Source organism: Epinephelus fuscoguttatus, linkage group LG14 (genome assembly GCF_011397635.1).
Source record: "Epinephelus fuscoguttatus linkage group LG14, E.fuscoguttatus.final_Chr_v1".
Lineage (NCBI taxonomy): Eukaryota > Metazoa > Chordata > Actinopteri > Perciformes > Serranidae > Epinephelus > Epinephelus fuscoguttatus.
The window spans coordinates 22,599,738-22,625,457 of NC_064765.1; the positions used below are offsets into that span (position 1 = coordinate 22,599,738).

Consider the following 25,720-nt stretch of genomic DNA (forward strand, 5'->3'; position numbering starts at 1 on the left):
ACTTACGGATAGCCTCATGACTTCCTTAGAAGGTCTGACGTGTAAAGCCTGCCAAAGAGCAGTGAGGGAAGTTAATAGGAGCTTTGTCTTTCCTATGTCATCATTGTTCACACTGTTGATCTCAATTGCGCAACTGAGCTTGTTGCGGTAGGCCTCTGCTCGGCATGCTCCTTGCCTGGTAACATTTAACTCCTCCTCCTAAACATAGATTTGTGCTCACACTACGCCAGCACAACTTCAGCAAAGCAGCTCACTCCCTGCATCTGCTCTCCATCAGTGTGGTATGTGCTAGAGAGCCTTTGATCCCCACCCCCCCAACTCTACTGTGTGTGTTTGTGTGTGTATGCATGCGGGAGGGTGAGTCAGACAGACATAGAAAAAGACTGTAGTGCTCATTTACACAGACAATGCCCAGTGGATGAAAGCAAGCGGAAAGAGACAGTGACACAAAAGAGCAGTAAACATTCATTATACCCACAGTTTTTAAAGTCCTGCCCCTAGGCCTGTAGTTAAAGGCCTAATGCAGCTTGATCCATGTGCACAACTGCTGAAGGAGCTGAAGTTCACTCCTCTGTACTATTAATGGACAAGTATGTGCAGCTATGAACGGAACCAACAAATGCCACGGATTAATCTGAGTTGCATTGCCTACAAATGGAAGAACACATCAGTGTATCTTGGTGTACTGCAGAGTTTAGGTACATAAGGGTGTGGAGGCAAGTATGTTCACGGGCCCCAGCGACCCCCTACTACCTTTTGTTTTTGTGTCAAGTGTTATTGCGCTTTGAAACTGAACACCAGTTCAAACAGAGGGCCATAATTGCAGAGGCAATAGCACCACCGATGGGCCCCTAACCAGTGAGGGCACCTCCAGCCATGCAGGTTCTTGTGAAAACAAGACAGAGGCAATAAAATGTTGATGAGACTGCCAGACAAAAGTGGAGAAGTGGCACATTCATCAGAAAGGCGTGAGAACAACTGCACATGTGGGATATAGGTAGGTTGAGGGGTTCTTGACATCCAACCTGTGGACATTTGGTTACATTACACAGTGTGTGAGTCATTCTAAGACGAAGCAATTAAGCAAATTACTAACCTTGGTGTTATTATCATTAGACCGATTTGCATCTTCTCACATGGAGCTGAGTGACTGATAAGATATTACAGAAGGAAATAAGCACATACCTGTAGGCTGGCAACCAACAAAAGGAAAGATGAGAATGGGAAGCTAGACAAAATGAAACGATCAATATGAGCAATGCTAATGTGAAAACAAAACTCCCAGGCATGCAGATAAAAGTCAGGTCATTAGGTGGCATAAACAATCACATGCATTAGCCAGCTGCAATAAAGTCATAATCAAATAAGGCGCCTGAAAGGGCCCGGGGGGGGTCATCAATAAAATAAGCAAACCTGATTTCACCATCCTTTCACTCTGCATGTTATCTGAGTCAGGAAATGTACCAGCATGATTATTTTATCACCATGTGTTCCCCCCTATTACTGCCCCTCCTCCTGCAGGCTCTCTGTAGGTCTGACTTAACACAGAAGCAGCTATATTTAATAAAATTATGTGATAATTTATAGAATTGTGCTGGAAAAGAAATGAGTCATACGATGCCCGCATTAGAAGGATGTTATGACGAAATGTGTGTAAGCACTTACTCTCGTTAAATATGGGAAACTGGAAACTTCTCAGGAAAAGTATGAGCCCTTTAAGAATTCCCAGATTGTACTCTTTGTTTACATAACACAGGGTGCGATCCATGGACCATGTGAGGTGGAGACGGTGGAGATTTTTACTCCAAGCACGATAATGTCGCTTGTTCAGTAACATATGTAAAGCAAAATGCCTCCCTTTAGTTTAATTAATAAATATTATAGCTTTATATAGCACATTTCGGTTAAAAAACACGGTTTTAAATAAATATTCAATCCGGAGACCCCCTATAGAAAGTAAAGAACAAGAGAATGGTACGTTCCGGCCCTGCTCCTCGCTGTTTTTGTATCTGCTTCAGAGCGGATTCAACCGCCAAGTAAGTTACATTTTGCCATGTCACGCTAAAGAAGTTTGAGACCAGTTTATTTATAGAAAACTGGACTGGCGTGGGCACTGAGACATATGCCGCTGGATATATGATCTGAAATGAGAGCCCGTCGTGTTTTTTTGAAGGTAATTCCCCGTGATTTTTGAGCCGCTGTTAGTACTGTATAGCTAATGTTACACAGTGAAGCCAGAAGCCTCATGTTTTCGTCAAGCCAGGAGGAGCACTGCGCCCCGTCCAAAGACCCAGTGAAATACGGGGAGCTGGTGGTGCTGGGGTAAGTTTCACCTTTCTGACATATATATTTTGGGCTAACTTTACTTTATAGTCGCCTCTACGGTTACGTGAAGGCGAGTATTTACCTCGAAGTCTCACGAGAAGGCACGTACGTAGGTAACGTTAGGCTAATTGAGCGACGTGAGTTGCGAAAATAAGGTGTGAAGTTCAGTAATGTGGTTTTATTTGAGACAAACATCGACTTGTAGCCCACACAGATACGTCTCTATGGTATATTCAGGAAAATCGTCAAGCCCAGTTTAGATTCACGCGCTCACGTTACTCCACTAATCAGACACGTGCGCAATCAGAAATGTGTACATTTTCGTTACGCCGACTTGATGGCAATGTTTCAGTGTGTGATCATTGGGAAAGAAACAACAGTATTGCTTCATTTGAACCAACCGACATCCACTGAAATAGATGCGTTCAGGACAACCAAAGAAACCTGGGTGAAATGAACCCCATATTCAGCAACTCTGACCAAAGCGCTCCCTCCTTGCTACCTTAAAGTTGGATTCATGGGGTTTTAGGAATTCGGAAGTGGTGATGGTCCCCTCCCCCAGCCCCCAGGGTTCTTCCTATTTTCAAAACTATCTGTGGCTTAAACCGCATTACTTTACATCTGTAATACACACACACACACACACACACACACACACTTGATGTAGTTAGACGCACAAGGGCAGGGTTTGCTTAATTTCCAAGATGCCCAAATTGGCACACAGGTCATTCTTAGGTTCAGTTCTTTGAAATCACACCTTGATTATGCCAGCATAAAGCTTATTTCTCTCCATTTACGAATGTCTGCTGTCCACATGGTCACTTAAGGGCTTTTACCACACATTTAAAAGGCTTTTGGACATCTTAAAACCAACATGAGCTAGGAGTGGTGGATGTGGATAATGTCTTTCATCACCACGTGAAAATTTTTATCACAATATCCATGTAAACTGGGAAAAGTGGATTAATTGGTAAGCATAAATTGTTCTTACCTAATCTAGCAAATTAAACATGTGTAACCAATCCCTGTTAAGCATTTTTACTTGAAAAAAATGACTTAAATCATCAATGGCGATTATCAAAAAAGCTGCCAATTAATTGATCAGCTAATCGTTTATTTGTGTCAGACCTGCTGGAAAGTCACAGTTGGCATCAGATCTTGTTTACTGATAAATCCTGATTAAAAACCTGTCAATTTTAGTCTACTTTATTGTAGGAAAGTTCTTCTAGTGTATTTAGACAGCATTTTACATGTGAGTTCTCTGGCTTTGTTTGCTAAATTTATGAAAAAGTAGAAGAAGGTTTCAATAGTTTTGGCACTGTTCCTGAAATTATCATATTGCCACTTCACATTTTCAGACAATGCCCAGCCCTAATCTGTTGCTACTATAAAAACAAAGTAGTTATAGTAGCATTAGCATACGTGTCCCATCCTGCCTCTGAGTAAAAACTGGTGTGGCTTTTTCTTTGTTTGTGTCAGAACTATTTCAAAACCACAACTGTGTTTTTTCTGGAGAAACTGCAGCCAACTATCATTCTGAACAATCATGTTTATATTGATAAAATGTCAGAGGAAACAGCTGCCTCAGATGATGATGGAAAACACCTGCTGTGTCATCAGTGATTGGATTTTGGCCAGTGCCTGCAACTCACTTTAAATGAGCATTTTAAGGTGTTTGTGCTGTGGAAATTACATGTATATAATGTTTGTTTGAAGCACTTGAAATGAGATGCTTATATATGCCGAGCATGGTAGAGTGTGGTTTAGTCCCCTGCCCTCCACCCATACACTCACAGCCATACTGCTTATTATAAGGGACAAAAAGTGCTGACTGCTTATTACCCCAGGCTGAACATGTGGCATGTTTGAAGCTGATACTTTTGTTCTCTCCCCTGACATAAAGACACATATTTGAATCAGATGTGACGGGTGTATAATCACTGCCATGACATCACATCCCACTGATAAAACTGATGGTAGACAAGATAGCTGACAGCATGGAACAAAGCTTGTTTGAGCAGCAGTTCCCTCAGTGGTGTGTTGCCATGACCGTGGTGGCTCTTATTACTTGCATGGCTGCCCCCCATCTCTGCCTGGGCGGATTGGCTTGGTGCTGGTCAGTGAGGAGGGGGGGTGAGTAGCTGTGGGGGTATCCTGGAAATGAAAGGATGGATTGATCAGGACTGAGCCTTTGCCTCTCCTCAGCTTCCTCTGTCCATTGTGGCTGGGAGACTGGGCCTATTGATTGAACTTTGTACATTTCTCCCTAAAGAACGGCTCGGTAAAGGAAGTGTACAAATCAACTCGGGGACATCCTTGGTACAAACTGGCACAGATAATTGAGATGCAGTGTTTTTTTTTTAATAGAAATCCCATTCATCCGAGAAAGAGAAGAGTTATCCTTTACATTCCTCACCTCCACAACAAGGTCAGAGTGAAGTTGGAGCTGGTGTGGTGTCAGTGTCTTGTACAGGGTGATATTCGTCAGATGGATACTCAAGGCGATGGCAGCCTAAATCTCAGTTGACGGATGCTCTTCTCTCTCTGTGCCATCTGGCTGCCTCCCATGTAGCGATGATGTACTGTTGATGCATTCGCACAGTTTACATTGACCCATCTGAAGCACTAATAGCCCGCAGTCGTACTTTGCAGCATCATCTAACCCCTGTGCCATTTTCTGTGACCCTTTAAGGCCACCCTGCGTCTGTGTCATGCTAATGAGGGTTATAACAACTCATCATATCTCCTCCTCATTCTGCTCAACATTAGCCTTTCATGTTAGCATAAGAGGTAGGAGGTGCTGTTGGCTCCCTAGTGCAACCCTGGAGGATAGGTGATACGCCAGAGTCTTCTAATCCCCGCTCCTAAGTATTGGAAGGTAAATCCGCTGTCTGTCTGGCACAGGTCAAAAGGGAAAGCGATCACAATTGGTTGGAGCGCAGCTTTAAAAAGCCTGTCCTAGCTAATGTGACGGTGGCGGTTTCTAGATGACAGAATATTGTTCCTCAATGTAATGGTGAATAATAGAAGGTATGTGTGGCGTTTCTCAAAGAGCCAGGGGTATATTCTGCGGTTAGAATTCATCGTGGCCAAATGCTAAGCTGCATATCATCTTATTGTGTGTTGTATGTGAGACATCCAGGCACAGGTATCCAACAGATAGCCCCCCCTACAGACTCAGTAGGAATCTGAATGACATATAGGCCTGGCTGCTCTTTATTTAGGTGGGGAGTTTCTGGGACAGGTCGAAGGAAATTGGAGTATAGAGTCGGCACACTGTTAAATTAGCTTCAAAAGTGTGTTTATTAATGAGATCGTCAGTATCTCTGTTCCATATGAATCTGCTTTTCATCAAGGCCACATAGGACCAAAGGATTCTTTAATTCTGATGTGCTCTCTGTCCTGTAACATTTCACCAGAGTGAGTCTTTTTAAAGCAACATCTGAAAGAAAACCACTATTAAACAATAGTTAACATTAGAGGTACACTTCTACTAGGGATGTGTGGATTGGGCTAGTCGATTAAACATTGCTACCCTCGCTAGTCCCTTAAACTTATTATTAAAAGTAGTATTATTTTATGTGATTGCGTTCACATAATCAGGCACATTTCCTAAAGATTTATTTTCCTGAAGAATATTGTTTTCACGAGTGTTATTTGTCAACTCGAGTCGTCATGTTTTGTAGGATAATGTGCAATGCTTATAACACACGGTGCAAAGCGCTACACTTTTCAGCTGCATTTAAAATACAATAATAACGATTTCAAATAGCTCTTACAGTATATACAATATTTGCTCGGACAGTGTTTATCCTTATAGACCAAATTATGCAAAATTTGGGTTGGTAAACGTTGTTAGGAACATCCCTAACTTCTACACATTTTAAAACCCTCATACAATTATTTATTATCCACAATTATAATGTCATTTTCCTCCTGTTTTCGGTGTATTAGTTGTAGTACCTTCCACAGTATGATCAGTGCCTCTCTAGCTCTCTGTGGGTGGCTTGTCCTACAGGCCAGCTTTGTGCACTGTGCTGACTGGGACCATGTGTTTCCATGCCTGGCCAGCCGTGTGGAGACATGGGACAGGTGGGCTAGCTTTGGAGGGAGGTAGGGGAGGGGGCTGTTGTCGCTACTGTTGCATTTGTGTTGGAACAAAGAGGAGAAACATCGGATTGTGTAGCGGTTGGTAGAGTTAACTTTTCCATGATATGCATTGCTATGCAAACTTGAGGCTTTTGGTAGCAATATTTGCATTGTGCAAAGTATCTGTTCAGCACACCGTGGTTACATGTGAGTGTGTGACAGAAGGTCTGTGTGTTGGATGGGAATAGAGCATGGGGTGTCCCAGCTGTAGGAACCAGCTGGTGGATGGGGAGAGGAGCAGTCCTACCGGAAGGGGCTCCTTCATTCACAAGGAGCTGCCTAGGCTAGATGCCTCAGAGCAGACTGAGGGGCAAAACTGATATTGAGAGGTGAAAACAGAGAACGCTCTCAGGTTCTCTTCTGGTGGTGCTGAGGCTTTGAAATTGATATCTTGGAGCTTTCTGTATCAGTGTAAAAAAAACAGCTAAGAGAGGACGTGTTTCAGTCATGTGAGTCTGTTCTCCACCCAGACTGTGCGTTCCCAAAGTGATAGCAAACCTGACATGCATCTTAAAACCTGCTCCTGTCTGGGACACAGCAAAAGAACAGCTGCAGTACACAGAGTTGGCACACCGAAATCACAAGTACCAGAGTGCATTATGTAATAAGAGACATTATCCAAGGTAACGCTTAGATTGCTAATAGGGTGCATTAGATTGCAAGTGATGTAATGCATGGTCAAAGCTCCCTTTCAAAACACGCAAATGTTTCTAATTCTCTGTGTTTACTTGTCATGTGATTACAACAATTTACCCTGTAAATCTCATTAGACGCATCTTTTTGCAGCTACAAAAACGTCTTGCATTTTCACAACATTTCTTAACAGTTTTGCTTATTTTCTGTCCTTTCCCTCCACCTCTTTCGTGACAGGTACAATGGCTCTCTGCCCAATGGAGATCGGGGTAGACGGAAAAGCAGATTTGCGCTATACAGGAGGACCAAAGCCAATGGTGTTAAACCAAGCACTGTGCACATCCTCAACACTCCCCAGGCCAGCAAGGTACAGATCAGAGAGTGAATAATTTATTAAACGTAATTGTCTGCTTGTATTTTGATGTGTATTTTAGACAAATGTATATAAGCATGTAACTGAGTAACTGAGACAGAGCGTTAGAGTCATTTTGTCAATGCACTTAAGCAGTTGTGAATTCTAGTTGTGAGTAAACTCAGCAGATTTAGGCTAAAGGGAATCACAGCTGAAGGAAAGTCTTGGAAAAACACAACCGACTGGTTTCTCAGTGATTTCAGTAGCTTATGGAACGTGCCGTGAACTCCTTTACATTATTGTTGGCAGACCCTAATGTTGACATTTCCAGTACAATAACCGTAGTTCCTTGCTGGGCCTCATAGCTTTTCTTTGCACTGGAGCGCCTGCCAGAAACGGCCTCATCCAGTATAACACGTCTGCCTCCCTGCATTCCTGCCGTTGGTTCCCAAGCAAAACTGCTAAACAAGCTAGAGGACCTGCTTACCTCTGCACCTCTCGGAGGCCGATATTCCAGACATTTGTTGGGAGTTTAGCTCACTGGCTAAAAGCCCTCTGGTTCAGGTTACTCTCACCTTGTGGAACCTGACTCCTGATATCAGCTCAGAGGTTTTTCTGTGACAGACGCTTGTTCTTCGCAGAGAGATTGTGCATCATTCCATTCGAGTTTGAGCTGAATGTTGTGTCACAGTGGTCTATGAAATGTGGCCTAATGTTCCTGCTAGGTTGTTTTTTTTTACCGCACAGCTCAACTGAGCAAAGAGTGCCCTTTACACAAGTAGTTGCAGACTGTTTTAGAGATGGGAACTGCTGTGACCTTCTTCCCCTTTCACCACTGTTGCTCTCTGCCACCCCGTCACCAGGCCTGGGATTAGGAGGTTGAACTGAGGAGGAAGTTGTTGCAGTTGCCTGACCCTGCGCTCCCAGCTGTACACACGGTCAAATATAGCCATTCCTTTAGGGACAAGCAGGGTGGTGAGCTTGATTAAAGGAGAGCCTTCTTTTTGAGCAAGAAGCAAACCAAACCACCTCACATTTTTTTTCTTTTCTTTTCTACAGCAGTACCCCCAGCCTTTTCCCGCTCCCTCGCAGTGTCGCAGTCTCATACGAATGAACTGAGAGTGCTCTGTGGCTCTGAAGCTGAGAGGGAACGCTCACGTGTCTGTGCACACTCTGGTGTTCATGACAGATAATGAGGAGCTCCCATGATGCCACTGCCAGCCTCCTATTCAGATCCTGCCCCTGCTTTCTCATCTCCCCCACTTGATCTCAATTACTGCATTTGTGCAAGTGTGATTGTTTCACGTCGGCCTTCCTTTGGGGGGGCTGCATGGCTCGTGGCTGTGTTTTTATTTTCGCTCCTTCAACCGAGGGAGGGCGTGTGTGACATTTAAGGAGTGGTGGTGTTGTGCTTGTAAAGATATACATTTCCGTTCGGAGCGTGCATGAACTTCTTTTAGCCGTAGAACAGGTGGAGCACCATTTGTTTGTAGCGGCGCAGTCGAGACAAGGCTACATGCGATGATGACATTTGTACCCGTCTGTTTCTGATGTTACAGCAGAGTGTGGTCGTGCTGATGACCCACTTTCTCTATCCCTCTTTCCCTCCTGCACGTGACAAAGCGGGGGGCGGGGGGCTGTTTGGGGAAAATGGAAATCCGCAGATTAGAGCGTGATGATAGTGGCATGTGGTAAAGTGTTGATGGGAGCTGGGTCTGAGTGGCTTTAACTCTGAGGCAGTTCAGCTGGTAGGCAAGCCCATGTTAACTGAGGCCAGTGGGCAGTTTATGGTCACTGTCATGGAAGTGTGACTTTACACGCTGTTTTCTGTTCCCCTACCAGAAATTCTTGCCACAGATCTTTGGTTGTAGGCAATACAATGAAGAAATATTTTTAAAAGTATACTGTAAAAACACCATAATAATCCACTGTAATAAAAAGCCTGGAATTTTTTTGTTGTTGTTAAAAACAGAGTGGAAATGAGGACAAATATATATGCTCTCCCAACAGGCACATTGTTGTTGACTCTTAGGATGTGACGCATCAATGTCATGCATTTTAATAGTGAGATTTGTTTTTCCCTGAGCTGTAATTTAACCTGGGCAACGATGCAATGATTGCATAAGGCACGGTTGTGTCACTCCTGTTTGTGAACCTTTGGCACTCTCCGATCCGGTATTAAAACCACAGACCAAGACATCAAAGACTTCTCCTGACTTCACGATAACACAAAACAATAAAACACTCCCTTGTTGTTGGTATGCCTGTGATACATTTTTAAAACATGTAATTTTTGTGTGGTTAATATTGCATCACAATGTGTAGCATGTTTGTAACAAGTTGCTTGTTATATTTCAGGCTGTGAGCTGTAAAGGCCAACACAGTATCTCCTACACACTGTCCAGGAACCATACAGTAGTGGTGGAGTACAGCCATGACAAAGACACAGACATGTTTCAGGTAAATGACACTGTTGTGTTTTGAATAACCTGTTGAATTAACAACTTTTGATTATGGCTGCAGCTAACAATTACCTTTATTATTGATTCATTTTAATTTCCCAGAGCCCAAGGGGATATATTCAAATTAGGGCTGAGCGATATGGGAAAATGATCTAATTGCATTTTTTAAGACCAATAATGTGATTATGATTTGTTTGCTATATTTTAAGTTTCTTTTCTTCCTTTTATCTTCTTACTTATCTGTATCTATATCTATATCTATATCTATATATAACTTAACTTGGTCTGAGTTGCAGCACATGGACAAACTGAAACCTTCACTGTACATTCACCACCACTTCACAACTTTACCGCTCATTTCTGCTCCGATTTCCAGGACCTGTCTGCTCTGAGCTCATCTACCTTCTCTCTCTCAGCCAGACCCTCTACGCACACATTACACTTCTCTTATAACAATGTAGTATGTAAACATGTGGCTTTTTTTTTACACAATAGTGCTGTGAGCATCAAGCTTGCACATGACATTTTTCAAGTTGTTTTCATCCTCTAGTTTCTTTGCATATGTCACATGGAGTGTTAGGCAGCATGTGTCCACGTGAAGCCCACAGGGTCACATGGTTCTAACCCTCTGGTTGGTTAAATTGCGTTGCATCAAAAAAATCTCTGCTTCTCTTACACTGGGATATTGATTTGCATTTGATTAATCCGTCAGCCCTTATTCAAATAGCTAGTTTTACTGTACTTTTTTACATTCCAAACTTAAAAAATATCTATATATATTATATATGATGAAGAAAGGCATCAAAACATTACATTTGTGAAGCTATAATTAGCTAATGTTTAACATTTATTCTTGAAAATTGACTTGACACTGAAGGAATTATCAAGATAGTTGCCCCTTGATTCTCTGTGAATTTGACTAATGGTTAAATTGACTGAACTTTTAAGCTCTACAAGAATATTTGCAGCTACGCCTTAAAAAATCTGTGCACATTTAGTTGTTTTCCCCTCCCTAATCCTACACTCCCTTACACCAGTGAGTACATGTGCCCTGTATGTGTCCTGTCATATGTCCTGTCTGTAGCATTAATTGGAACATACAGCATGTAGACAATGACCAGAGGGAAGTCAGCACTGCAGACACGTGTTTCACATCCAGCCCTGTATTGTGTCCATGTGTCTTAGAACAACACTGAATAAATAGAAACACGGGCACAGCAGAGGAGAGGAAACTATTAAAAAAACACAAGACACAAATTTTGAGATGGGGGGAAAAAAATGAGGAAATGAAACAGGGAAATGCTTATTTTTACCTTTGCTTGTTCAGCTTGAGATCTGTTTGGACATTTTTTTCATTGTTGAACCCCTGCTTTAGAATAACCTTGAGATATTATTTTTGAAAAAGAAAAAAGGCAAAAGAAATTTGGATTGTCTACAGCACACCGCTGTATGAAACTTTGGTAGAAAACGTTGAGACACGACACACTTTGATACACACACAGCAACATGATCTTCTCTGCCATTATTCAAATATCAAACTGCTACAAAAGGCAGAACTGCCGGGAAGCAGAACAGTTCAGTTCAAATGTCTGCAGTGAATTAAAAAGAAACCTCTTTTCACCCATGCCAATATATGACAAGGGATCACAAGAAACGATAATGTATTACAGCATGGTATTGATTAATAACTGTGTTGCTTTGTAGATCGGGCGCTCCACTGAGAGTCCCATAGACTTTGTGGTGACTGACACAGTAGCAGGCGGCCAGGAGGGAGAGGAGACTCCCATCACACAGAGCACCATCTCTCGTTTTGCCTGCCGAGTTGTCTGCGAGCGTAACCCACCGTTCACCGCACGCATCTACGCAGCAGGTTTTGATTCTTCCAAAAACATCTTCCTTGGGGTAATTACTGTGATATACTGTATCTCTATTCACACCTCTGTCTTAATGGAAGGTGGGATGTCGAGTTTGTGCCTGTAAATCTTGCTGTATACAAAGTGGACCTCCACACAGCAGATCAGTTTGCATACATGCTTCGTCTCACCCACAGGAGAAAGCTGCAAAATGGAAGAACCCTGACGGCCACATGGACGGACTAACAACCAACGGCGTGCTGGTGATGCATCCTAGGGGTGGATTCACGGAGGAGTCAAAGCCTGGTGTATGGAGGGAGATCTCTGTTTGTGGGGACGTTTACACCCTGAGAGAGACTCGCTCAGCACAGACCCCAGGCAAACTGGTCAGTAGCTCCATACAGACACCACATGTATATAGCAGAAGCGTGACTGTGACTTCTATGAAGCAGATGTAGTAATAAGCAGATGTTTCTTAGTTCACAAATAGATTATGGTTATGAGGGTTACATGCATGACATAAGCAATCTTAGCTAAGTGAAACTAAACGTGTGTCTGCTACATCACCCTCTACAGGTGGAGCATGAGAGTAACATCCTGCAGGACGGCTCCCTGGTGGATCTATGCGGAGCCACTTTGCTGTGGCGTACTGCGGAAGGCCTCTTTCACACTCCCACCCAAAAGCATCTGGAGGCTCTCAGGCAGGAGATCAACGCAGCACGTCCCCAGTGCCCTGTAGGTCTCAACACGCTCGCCTTCCCCAGCATGCAACGCAGCCGCGCCCTCTCCTCTCTGGAAGACAAGCAGCCTTGGGTCTACTTGGCCTGCGGCCACGTGCACGGCTACCACAACTGGGGCCACCGGTCGGAGCACGAGCCCAACACCCAGCGAGAGTGTCCCATGTGCCGGGTGGTGGGGCCCTACGTGCCACTGTGGCTGGGTTGCGAGCCCGCCTTCTACGTGGACACAGGTGCGCCCACTCACGCCTTTGTGCCATGCGGACACGTGTGTTCGGAGAAATCGGTCAAGTACTGGGCGGAGATCCCTCTGCCCCACGGCACCCACGCCTTCCATGCCGCCTGCCCCTTCTGTGCCACCCAGCTCAGCCTCACTCAGGGCTGTTCCAAGCTAATCTTCCAGGGCCCGGTGGACTGAGCTAACAGGTCCTGCTCTGGCAGAGGAGATTAGACAGGAATGCCAACATGCTGTGAAACTGTTCAGATTATTTTGTGCTTTCTTTTGTTCGTGTAAGCCAGCTGTGGAAAGGAGCAAGTCTTCTTGAGTTCTGGTCATATACTGTGGATTCTGCACAACAGAGAGCCATTACAGATTGTTCAGGGCCTCTTGTGGCTATGTGGATGGCCACTGTGGGATACAGAGACGTGGAGCACACTGGACCACAGATGCCTTGCTCCTCCAGAATGAAATACTGTTTCAGCTGTCCTGCAAACCAACTGCTTTAAAAAAAAGACTGTTTTAAACTACAATGGCTGCTGGTTTCCCATCAGAGAGCCGTGGATTTAAATTTGTAGAAGGAATGAAATGATTTTACTCTTGAATCAGACTGAACCAGATAACAGTGGTGTATTTGGTTCTATTGGGAAAGAAAGGGGGGGGGGGAGGTATAGTTCAATTCCTGGAGGGTATAAGACAAAGTTTTTACAGAGCCAGACAGCTGGACTGTTGGCTGGGAGAGAAGCCAGGAGAAACTTGGGGTCTAATGGCTTACTAGTTAAGTGCTCCCCATTGCTGTCAGCCCTGAACCCCCTAATGGCATCTAGATCATGTAGCTCTCCGGATTTTGGCTTCCATTTGCTGAACAAACTTAGAAGAGGGGGGAAAAAAGACTTTTTGTGTACAGAGATATAATCCAGTGCCTCAAATCCCATTAAACGGTGGGAATATTTTTAATAAACGAGAAAAGATATTTTGTCGAAGGCAAAGGGAGAGATAGTTTTGCATACGTGAGGAAACGACAGCCCACATGGATTCTTCAACACATTTTTATCTGACAGAAGACGTATTTTACTACACTGAGGCCCTTGTACTGTTTTGTAATGCAAATGTTAATATATTTTTCTCCTGCATAAATAATGTGTGTGTGAGAATGTTTGAGAGTGCGTGCATGCGTGTGTGATTGTGTGTGTGTGGGTTGGATCGTGTGGGTGCCCTTGGGCTTTGTTTAAATCGCCCTGCATCATTTCACCCCAATCCCCTTTCTATGATCTCGCCCACCACCCAAAACACTACCAGAGAGAACACAGGAATTAAACCAACCTCGCAGGGTTTGACAATGAATGTACTGAAATACATCGACTCTCCTCACTGGTGGTGCTTCGATTATACAACTTGCTTTCTCAGTGGCTGTGCTGTTAAAGGTAAAGGTGACGGCCTATTCGCAGTGAAAGACAACATTGGAACTGTACTACCATTATGCATCATCCTGCTTGCTACCTTGCTAGCTAGCTGTGTCCCTGCCCCACACACACATGTACTGTATTCAATCTGCACTGTTGTTAGCTTTATCCCATGCTGGGTCTGATCCAATGATTTGTACGCTGTCAAACCTGGGCACAGTCTCAGCAGCATCCAGAGATTATACCAAATATAAGGAGGAGTTTTTTTTTCCCCCTCCACACGCGAGATGTAACGACCACTCTCTCCGATCCAAAGTGTTTCTGTAAACAATCCCTAAACCCAAACTGCTGCTATGGTGGAGTGTTGACGGCTCTGGATTACAGTCAAGGCTGTTCAGTCGCTCGCAACCAGCTTCCATGGGAATAATGATATTATCACACGCTATGCCAAATTTGGTAAACTCTATTGTGTGTGGATGAGTCAAGTTGTCCGGAAACAAAGTAGCAGATCAATTGAAACTAAAAAATCTGGGACGAATCTGTGCATTCTTCTGTGATGGTAGCTCACCAGACTGTGCCCATATGTAGAGTGTAGTTGAAGGCATTAATCCTGCCTTTAGTTTAGCAAATATTGAGCATTAAAACTATAAGACATTGAAGGTAACGCTCCTATCATAGCATTCGAATTTTCTTCAGGTTGGATTATGACAACTAAAACTCAGAGGTATCACTGAGGGGCAGAATCTACCTTGAAGTGCGGCTGTATAGGGTACTTGTCCATAGTTGGTTTATTACCTACAGTAGAGCTCAGTGAGCGTGCTCCCACTTTGGAGAAGCAGCAGGACTAGCGACATGGACTTCTTTAACAGTTTATGTGTATGCTATATGAAGGGTATATTCAGTGTTTTAGCTTTTGTGTCAGAAAGCCTGTTCTGAAGGGGAGGGAGTTCACGTGAAATCTGCTGTCTCATGTCAACATAAAGCAGTGAAATTGTTCCAAACACAGCGTACATTACACTGATGTTGATATTTTTAGATGGCTTAAATACGTTTTGCGCTGCCCCCATCCACAGCAGTACATTGCTTAGCTTCTGTGTCGGTATCCAGCCTGCTTCTCCAAACTGGGGGTGTGCCGAATGACATCTACTTTATGTAACAAAGTAACATAACTCATCCACAGCCAGGAATGGCTGTGGATGAGTATCTGATATAACCCCACTTCAAAAGACCCAAACTATCCCTACAAGGGCTCCTTAACATTGAATTGCTTTCTTTTGGTTCCTTCGTAAGAGAAACAAACCTAGCATTCTTTAAAAGTATCAGCAGCATTATGCTTCACTCACACCACAGAGCATTTCTATCGTCAGATTTTATGTAACTGCTGAGCAAGGTCAAGTACTAAGCCACGTATTGTACAGTAGCATTCCTCTCCAACACTTTCAGCTCAAACACTGTGCCCATTGCTTAAGACCGTGTTCTGTAACAGCTGCAGAGTAGCTGCCTCAAACATTCCTCCTTGGTAAACATGGGTGGGGCCCTCGGTTCACCCAAGGGCCTGTTCTATGATTTTGTCTCCTACAGGAACTCTGTACACAAGCCATAGAACGCACTGATGCTCCCAATGCCTCCTTTGCAAAGAATAAAATATTTTTTAAAAATAACTCCAAGTGAAGTTTGTCGTCTCTCTGATTTTTTAAGGCCTTCGCAAAGCCCGACAGTCATGTGAGGTCCGGCTGTGATGTTGATTCAGTGGCTTGTAAAGGTACGTACACTTTAACGAAGCTGCTTTTGTGAAGCTACTGCCTTTGAACTTCCAGATGTCTCAGCTGTGTGTGCACAACATAGCAGTGATGTTTAATCACAGTTACATATGTGTTTCATCATTCCTCAGCACGGAGCATTTCTCTGCTATCTCGATTGCCAAAATGGCCCTGGATTTTGATAGCTCTATCAAACGCCGTATTTTGTGAGATAAGGGGCACATTTTTCTTGAAGTCTTATTTTATTCACATTTCACGTTATACTTTATCAGCCTTATCTTATTTACCATTAAAGATGACTGCATGAGCAACAATCCCTGGTGCTCAGTGCTGAGTGTAGTGTCCTCTCTGGAGCCACAAGAGGGCACTATTTCATCAACAATAGAGAGGTTGGCAGTAAGCCCACCACACCACTGAGCCTGCGGCATTCAATAGCCCAAAACACAGAGCAAAGAAATGGAAGTTTGATGTTTATTATGAAAAGGGCTCAGTAGAAATACATTACAAATACATTTGAAACAAGAGAAATTGAATTGACTAAATTTGCATGCTCATAGATGCCTGGAAATCCTCTATATGTGCAGTTACTCTGCAGCAGAATATATGTAGGTTGTGTATTTATAGTTTGACTGATTAATCTTAAACATTCCCTGTGTCTTTGCTTTTGTATGTTTTTCAAATTAATTATACTGTCCTTAGATTTATTCCAGATTTAAACCCTGGCATCATACATGAGGCATGGCAGACAAATATGCACAGTCGTGAGCAATTTCTAGCTTTTATTTTTATGTGCATGCAAAAATATTGTACGATGACGATGATGACATTTCCCATCATTTGCATGTGACTTCATCTCCTCTATAATAAGGGCACATGAAAGGGATTTAAATACATAACATGTCAGTTAGGCGTTTGGAGGGGAATGGAGCTGTGGGATGCCATGCTTCCTAATTAACATTTCTGCAGTAGATGTGAGATGGGTTCATATGTCTGCACACTTGCCTGTTTTTCTGAATGACAGAAGAGACACCGAAGGTGACAGCATGCTAATTTTGAGATCACTCGGTGGCTCCCCTGCCTTAAGCAGGGCAGGGTTATGCAAATAAAGTGGAATGATACAATATTTTTCTTCTTCTTGTACCAGCTTCCTGGATGAGAAAGTAAGGTTCATGTGCTGTACTGACGCGGGTCTTTGTAATAGATTGACACAAACCTTAGAACTTCTATCATCACCTTTTTAAACCTAATTAACTTCTAACACTTTTCACATAACTCAATTTTGCAGAATCATATTTTTCAGCTGCATCAGTTGCATTATAATTGTGCTAAAAAGTTCTTTGGATAAGTCACACACATACACATGTATTATTATTTAGCCTGGCAATTTGCCTGTGGAATGAGTGAAGTGCTGAGAGAGATGGTGTATCAATGAATACAGTCAATAAATTCTTGATGCTAAAGGGGTACTCCAGCATTTTAGTATTGCAAATCTATAAGGAAACTCACAAAAGACAGATTAAAAAAATCAAGAGGCCATGATATCCTGACTGTTAGCTCCTATAGAATGGGTAAGCTCCAAACATGCTGACTCCCATGTTTCCCATAATGCAACTCAATAGCATCTTTGATTAGACAAGGCTTTAAAATATTGTTGCTGTGTAAGTACAGTTACTCCAGTACTATATGGTTCAATAAATAAAACTATATTTTTACACACTGTATTTGGGAGTGTCCACTCATTTGTCCCTTCTAAAAAATTCTTCGACACATGAGTAAATGGGTAGGTAAGACATTGGCAGTGTCTCCACGGCTGTGTTTATTGGGGGACAGATCACAAGTGCATAATGTGTCAAGGGATGAATTCTTAGTTGTTGGATGGATGGCTGGAGTCATTACATCTGCTAGAACTATACTCAGGTGTTGGAAGTCAATGAAACCGCCAGAAATAAGAGAATGGGTCAGCTGTATGACAAAAACTGCCTCTTACAAATCCATGCTGACTAGGATGACTAGTCATGTTCAAGGACCAATCTGAGGGGGGTTTTTGGAATTATTTTTGCATAGTCTGGGGGCCTGGAAGTTATTATCACTATTCATTTAAATGTGTTTATTTATTCAAATTTAATTTTGTTATTTTGATTGTTTTTTTTTCCTGGACTGGGACCAGTGCTGTAGCTCCTCTTGTACGGACCTCTGTTAGCCTGATGTAGGCTTACTGCATTTTATTTTTGTTTGTCAAGATTGAATGTTTCATTTGATGTGTAGAACTGTCATGTGCCAACCTAACCAAAATCAAAATTAAAATTTGAATAATATTTTTTAAAAATTACATCTAAAATAGTTCATAAAATACATTTCAATCTAACGTATCTATAACTGCTGTCTTGTGTTGTTCAGGATTAAATGTACAAAATATTGTACGTCAAATTATTCCAAGGGATATACATATGGGGGTCCCTGATATCTTGTAAGGGGTCTTAAACTGAAAGAACATTGAGAACCTCTGCTCTATGAGATGAGGAAATTTTGGAGGCTTTGCATTTATAAAACTATTATAACGGTAAAATACAAAAGAGTGCTTTGCTCAGGTAAACATTATTTTCACATTGGTGGTTTTCACCTGACAACAGCCTGTAATATGTAGGTAGGACACTGGGGGAGGAGTGTTGGGGTCATTGGGAGCAATTGGGAGCATCAAACACTTAATTCCCTGCATTCTGGTGAATTTTTCTGCAACAATTTGTGCATTTTCTGCATCAATTTATGGTGTAAATGTCTTTAATTTTGTCAAAATAAAAGCCCTCTGCTACTTTCATGTTTTTACTGGAGTGGGCGGGACAAATGTACATGACCTAAATACTGAGGGGGGCGCCCCCCCCCTGCAATCTACGCCCATGGTTGGAACACATATGCAACAGCTGTCTGTGATCCAGCTGTCACATGGCAGAAGACACCTTCAACTATCTGTCTTAAAGGTTTCCGTTTCTTTGCTCCAGGACCTGACATGTGCAATGCCACAGGTGTCTGTGGGCTGTGCGCCAAGTTATCAGCAGGACACCTTAGCTGGCAAGTTATAAGGCTGTGATATTTACCTCAATTACCCAGCATGCAACTGAGGCAAATTATATGCAGATCATCATCTGTAAATAAGAGATAGTGCTCTTCCCCTCCCGTAAATTAAGTAACAACCCTCAGAAGCAAACACAAGACACATTTGTCTCCCCAGTTTTTAATATAGTAAACTTGGCAGCCATTTCTTTTTTATCTCCTGGCAAATTGGACTGCCATGGCACGGTGGCACATATTGGACGATGTTGTTAATTCCTCACTATTTCTGTCTTGTGTGGTTAGTCACTATTTGTTACGGGAGACTGCTTCTTCTTCTTTTTTTTTTTTTTTCAACACTTCACTGATATTTTGCTCTAAACTGGGTCCACCTTTCTTTATCCATGCCCAAGGTCAAACACCTCACACAGGACTCTCACTTCTGAGTCACGCAATTTGATCTTGTCAAACAAAGGCATCACGTTTTTTTTTGCATTTCCTAGCTTTCAGCGAGCTTTGCAGCGCTAACATTACACAAGTGAAGCTGTATGCAGTGCAGTTTGAAGAGGATTATGATTATATCAGGCCTATTTACTATTTCATGTGGCTCTTGATGATACTTTGTACTCAGCCTACTCAGCTTGTTACTTTCTCAATGAATAACAAATGAGTTGTCAAATAAAAGGCAAATAAACACAGGCTAAAGAGAAGCTGGTACAAATATTTTATTAGAAAATATTAGAGGGGGAAATAGGTTTGGAAGATCAAGCATTAAATTCAAACATTAAGAGTGTACCTCTTTGAGCCTCTGATGCCCTCTCTCTCTCATCTGCTCTTACAGAGGCATGTGGCGTCCTGCCTACTCATCCAAACAAGGGGACAAATTACTTTAATTATGGAGTAATTGCAGAGTCTTGTGTTAATTAAATCTTTATCAGTTCAAGTAAGTGGATTTCTCCCACATGGAAACCATGCAGAGACGTGCTGTCTTGCTCTCCCCCCCTTCTGCTCTGTCTAAATTTTCAACACCACAGCCTGAGACCATCTTTTATTCCCACTCTCACCCGACTCCCCCTCTTTCGCTCTCACCCCTGGGTCTCACACTGAAATGATTGGGATTAGCATCATTTGGGGAAGAGGGGGGCTTGTTTCACCAACTCTGTCAGTAGCCAGCTGTTTCTTCAAAAATACCATAACAAACATGATAGCACCGGCGTGAGGGAGTGTCCTCCGCTGGAAAATGAGATACAAGATTTATCTTAGGTTCCTGGTGTTTGACAAAATTGAATCCTCTCATTTTAATTGCTCTCGACTAGGTGTGCTGCTCCAGGCGATGGAAACAGGAGCTCTGTATGTAGTCCCTTGTTCTCTACAGACTATTATGTTCCATTGTGCAAAATGCCGATTATGATTTGCTTTATCCTTGTCATCTATCTTATTTAGGATCATTTAGGTAGCCACATGTTACAAAGGAACAGCAGTCAGCCCTGTTATTACGTGTGTTTGAGTCCCCTGCTTCTTGTAATGAGAACAGGATCACAGAGGAGAATTAATCTCTCTGAAGACTTACTCACTGGTTCAAGGCCTCACTGCATTTTAGAGAAAATGCAGAGAAATTGACTTGTTTTGTTGATTTTTGTCGGCCCGGCATCTGATCCAAGGTTTGGAATATTAATGCAAACACGTGTCAAGTGTCTTGCAGCTTTCGCTTGACAGTTTTTGCCCAGAATATTGCTCCACGGTTGCCTGAGTAAAAGGAGACGGTTACCAGGGGTGCAGTGACAAAATCCTGGGCCCTGTGCATGAGCAGGCTCTGTGCCCCCCTGTCTCTCGTGTGTGATTCCTGGATGTCTGACTGCCTTAAATCTGAACAACTGCTCTGGGAAAGATATGACAGTGTGGTGCTCCAGCTCCATAAGCAGTCAATCACTCAGCTCTAGCTGCATTTAAAGATGAATCCTAGTGCAGGGCAAGTAGGTTAAAAAGAGGAGAGGTCAAGGGGGTCATCTCACATCATGTCATTGGGGTACAACACATGCACAATGAAATCTGGTCTGCAACTGCGGAAAGGCTCAATAACTGGCACACTATCATAGAACATGGGGATGATTCATTTGTTTCACTCAAGCGTCCACAGTCTGCCTTTACCAAAAACAAGGTTATGGCTGGAAATACAATTCTGCAGTTCTTGGAAGTTCTTGAACATAGGACCATAAACATATGCCTTCAATATGAAAACATTCTGTTGTATATCGGCCACCATACATTAGAGTGTACCCAAATGTTCATTTAGGCTGAGCGCACCCGCTAATAATAATAATAATTTTTTATATAGCACTTTTAATCTGGAAAGCACTTTATGGTTAAGCTTGAAAAGATTTACAGAATAAAAAAATATATATATCAGAAACCCATGTAGCTCCCCCACATATAACATTCCAAAATTTAGAAAACAATAAAGCACAAGGGGAACTAAAAGTCCCTGTATTTCTTGTGCTGTCTGCTGTAACCCTCCAACAATGCAGCTTCAGTTACATTGCGCATGTGTCATACCCCGTCATTCAGATGGGGTAGAAGACGGTGTCCCGGCCCTCAATGAATAGTCTTGGTGCAGGGTGGACTAAACCATGTGACACATTTTATAAAGGATGAGAGGGGCATCAGACAGCCTCCACTACTTTTTCTTATACAAAGGTCAGTTTCATAATTTAATTTCTCAGCTAATTTTAATTTAGTTATGGTACTAATAAAAAATTGCAAACAAAGCACACTTTTCATTCCAGGCCTTTTGAGGGCCCCACTCCCATTTGAACCCTGGGTAATCAGTCCTTTTCCCCTACTGCGACGCCCCTGACAGTGACAACTGTTCATGATAGACAATGGTGGGTCTCCAGAATGACTTGACTCACTGCAGTGGTGTATGATAGTTAAAATGAGCCCCAGTGCATGCTACAATGATGGGTCCTAGTGCCAGATTTGGCAGATTTAGCTATACTGTAGTATCTTGTCACATGATCAAATATAAACTTGATATTGGACAATATCAACATACATATTACCCAGCAATCACTACTGCAAATCTGTATATGACAAAAATACCAAATAAAATGGGAGATGATTCAATTAATTGCATCATTTTTATAGTTCATTTATATATTTTTACAGTTTATGTAGAATAAACGCATAAGTAGATTCCTACTGACTATTTCACACACACACACACACACACACACACACACACACACACACAAAGGAAAAAAAGGGCATGTAAAGCAGATGGCACTGTTTTTATTTTAACATGAGTTATTATTTCTGATCACAAGGGCCTAACCCCCCCCCCCCTCCCCCCCCCATCACAACCGCACTGCCAGCACTGTCTATATTTACGCCCCTGACTCACTGTACCACTTTGTGCCTGAAATGTGTGATGTGTAGTTTTGTTTTAACTTTTTAAAGTCGACTGCGTGGTTTGTCTTTGCACGCCTGTGTCACACATGCTCAAACGCAAACACCACAGCGTTTGATCTTTTAACATCTACAGTATGTGAATTTTGGCTTGTGGACACTCTCAGCGAGCTACTGTTTAGCAGTGCGAATGTTTATGGGACGATGAATGGGGTGTAATATGGCTGTGAAGCTGATTCAAAAGGGCTTAACTGGATTACAACTCATTTCAAGGATGCTTAAGGTAAGATTAAAACAGATATGTGGTAAGTGAGGAAAATACAAAATCAAATAGATTGAATTTCACTCACTGGTCTCGTAAGCCACTTGCTCATGCGTGGCTATCCTGTGTGTTTTTGCGAGGCGCCGAGTTAAAAAATCAGGTGCCTTTCTATGCGAGACAATATGTAGATTGTTAGTGTAAAAAAAAAAACATTCAGCAAAGGGAAACATACGCACATTTCAAACAACAGTTTTGCTCTGTTGGACCGTCAGAATTCACCATTAATGCCCTTTCTTATCTCATGCTACAAATCCCCGGAGCTGGAACATTAGAAGTCTCTAATCACACACACTGGCACACATTGAGTGTGTGTACATGCACTCTAGCACCACTCACACACATGCACAAACTCACACACCTCACATAGAAAAGATAATGAATTTAATACCACTGCTATTACAGTCAACTAATGTTTGTTAATAGCCTGGTGCCATATGGAACGAGGGCCTCAACCATGTGGGTAATTCCTCTTTTTGGACAAGCTGTCAATAAAAAGGCCTTGCATTTTGTGGATGCATGTGGTACGGGGGTGTGTGTGTGAGAGGGGTGCTTAATCCTGCAGACTCTCTAATGATGCGTCTGTGCCTCGAATGGGAGCTACAGGCCTCTGAATGTACTCGCAGCTGTGTTTTATCTTTCCTATCACGGCTGAAATATGTTCACATTAGCACTCCATTGAGCATTTGTGCATATGCTGTTCAGTTTGGCTGGGTGCAAGACTTTGGTTTCCTATGTGGCGGGGGGGGCTAACGGAAGTAGTGGTTTTAGAGAGAAAACTTTATGAAGTGCCTGTTTACCCCCCCCCCCCCCCCCCCCCAACTCCCCTCCACTACCACCACCACCTCCCCAAAATTCTCCTCCCCATATCCCTCTGGCAGCACTGCAGCCCAGCGGATAACCAAGCGTGGATTAGCAGTGACATCACACTGAAGAGATGGCTGAGCCCGAGTGTGAGGAAGGGTGAGTACTTGGGTGCGCCCGCGCGCGCGCGCGCGTGTGTGTGTCTCAGATGGGTGTGAGCGTTATGTGTGTGTTCAAGACTGATTAGACGATGAGGGTGGTGGTGAGAGGGAAGCGAGGATTAGAGAGCCATCTGAGAGTTGGCTAGGTGCTGACACCACTCCACCTCACCAAGGGCTCAATTTACTGAGGGATCAGACTCATTTATGGTGGGCTGGGATTATTATCAGTTCAATAGGGCAATTTCTTTATTACAGTCACCCTTCAACCTGTGAAATATGGACACTTGTGAGACATTTATGGGTGCATTTATCTTGTTTCAGCTATAATCTACTTCTTTTCTGCTACAATTGTGTATTAGCAGCAGGTAAAGTAGTGATAGTGTTTAAATGAAGCAGTATGAGATCGAAATGTATAGTTTCAGAGGGAAATCAAAGTGTTTGTGTGGCAGTGTACCACAAAAAAACTACATTTTCTTTCTTTTTAAAATAACTATTTGGAATTTCAGACAAATTCCATCCATCATACTTCAACTCCCGGGAGTCTGCAGGGACTGTGGCGTGGAGCTTTTTCTTTTTTTTTTAAAGGCTCAAAATCGGATGAGACAAGCAGCTATGTTTGAGTTTGGGTTTACCTGGAATGTCAACACTCTTAAGCTGGCCCTCTGTATTGAGCCCCTTGTAATGCATTGAGCATCATTCACCTGATTCTTCGACAGCACCACAGTCCACTGAGAAAACAGGTTTCATCTGCATCTACGACAACAGAAAACAATGGTGGAGAGAAGGACGCACACGTTTAGCTGTAGCCTTAAAACAAATGTAAGGGAAGTGGGGGCTGTGCCATTCAGTCCAGTTTGAGACCTATTGTGAATTCGTCAAAGACTGCCTACCAAATACATATCCTTCACAACCAAGACTGGAGGTTAATTTTACCACAAAGTGCATTCAGTAGATGCTCAAAGGCAGCTGAGTTGCCCAGTTATGAAAATGCAAATGTTAAGTTAAGAGTCTCCAACAACCTCTGAATGGACAGAAATAGTTATGAAAATGTATGCAATGTAACAACTGACTTTTTCTCTGAGACATGCCACTAAAAATGTGAAAAATATTGGATAAAATGCAAATCCTGTTTGACTTTGAAGTGATCTTTTATTTATATGTTTACTCTTTTGAGGTAATTTTGTTTTATTCCCCCCAGGTTTTACATGAATTCAAAGTCATGGATCATGAGGACCTTTGTGATCTTAAAGGATGATCGTGGACATAAAGGACCTGTTATCCATGATACTACAAAGTAACCTTGCTTCTTTTCCTTTTCTGTTTTACAAGATGTTAAGCATTTCACCTTAACCTATGATTTCCCTTCCTATTGATTTGGTTTTGTCTGCTTTTTCTCTTTTCAGAAAAAAATAAAATAAAAAATAAAAATGTTAAAACTTCCATTCCTCTGTGGATATAAAGGACTTGCTGTCATCCATAGAAATAAGATTTAGAGTTCATTCCTGACCTTATAAAAAGCAGCTAGAAAACTCAGTACATAATTATTCATTTGACCGTCGATACAGTTTGTAATCTAACATGCATCCATACTTCCTATTTGAAAAACCTGAAAAATAGCCAACCAAGCATAAATATTAACATAGAGTAACACAAATATAGAAGAAATAAACAGGCTTAGGTATTTATAATTTTAGCTATTTTCAGATTAATGTATTAACTTTTATATTTAGAGATGTTGTGCTTGTGTAGACAATAAATACCCTCAGTCAGCCATGTGAACAGAAGTGATGAGATCTCAGCTCTTCACTCTTAGCGTCTGAGTCACAGTGAACCAATAAAACTATAAATGTTTTTTATCCTTTTTATATTATATTTTAAACTTTTATAGTTTCCTTGCAGTTAACCAGGAAGTATAATTATTAGATTTTCACAGGCAGCACGTCCGAGGGAAAAAACACTCTTCGGTTCCTCCTCTGCAACGACCTTAAGTCGTCAGTGGTTCAGCTACAAAATGAATCACAGCTACTTCACTGACTGCTGTAACTTTAAAGGATGGTGCCTCGCTAATATCGCGAGATTACATCGTTGGCGTGAA

The 25,720-nt window shown here is 42.4% G+C and overlaps 1 protein-coding gene across 1 annotated transcript; it reads left to right on the forward strand.

The window, feature by feature from the left end:
• Positions 1–1,995: 1,995 nt before the first annotated feature.
• Positions 1,996–15,288, forward strand: peli2 (pellino E3 ubiquitin protein ligase family member 2). Its single transcript, XM_049596063.1, has 6 exons — positions 1,996–2,322; positions 7,345–7,474; positions 9,818–9,919; positions 11,626–11,823; positions 11,972–12,160; positions 12,351–15,288. The coding sequence occupies exons 1-6, from the start codon at positions 2,219–2,221 to the stop codon at positions 12,927–12,929; spliced, it is 1,302 nt and encodes a 433-aa protein (XP_049452020.1). The 5' UTR covers positions 1,996–2,218; the 3' UTR covers positions 12,930–15,288.
• The last annotated feature ends 10,432 nt before the right edge of the window (positions 15,289–25,720 follow it).

Coding starts and splice junctions, on each gene's coding strand:
- peli2 (XM_049596063.1), top strand. CDS start 2,219: ATGTTACACAGTGAAGCCAGAAGCCTCATGTTTTCGTCAAGCCAGGAG. Junction 2,323..7,344: donor GGGGAGCTGGTGGTGCTGGG/GTAAGTTTCACC, acceptor CTTTCGTGACAG/GTACAATGGCTCTCTGCCCA. Junction 11,824..11,971: donor CCAAAAACATCTTCCTTGGG/GTAATTACTGTG, acceptor TCTCACCCACAG/GAGAAAGCTGCAAAATGGAA.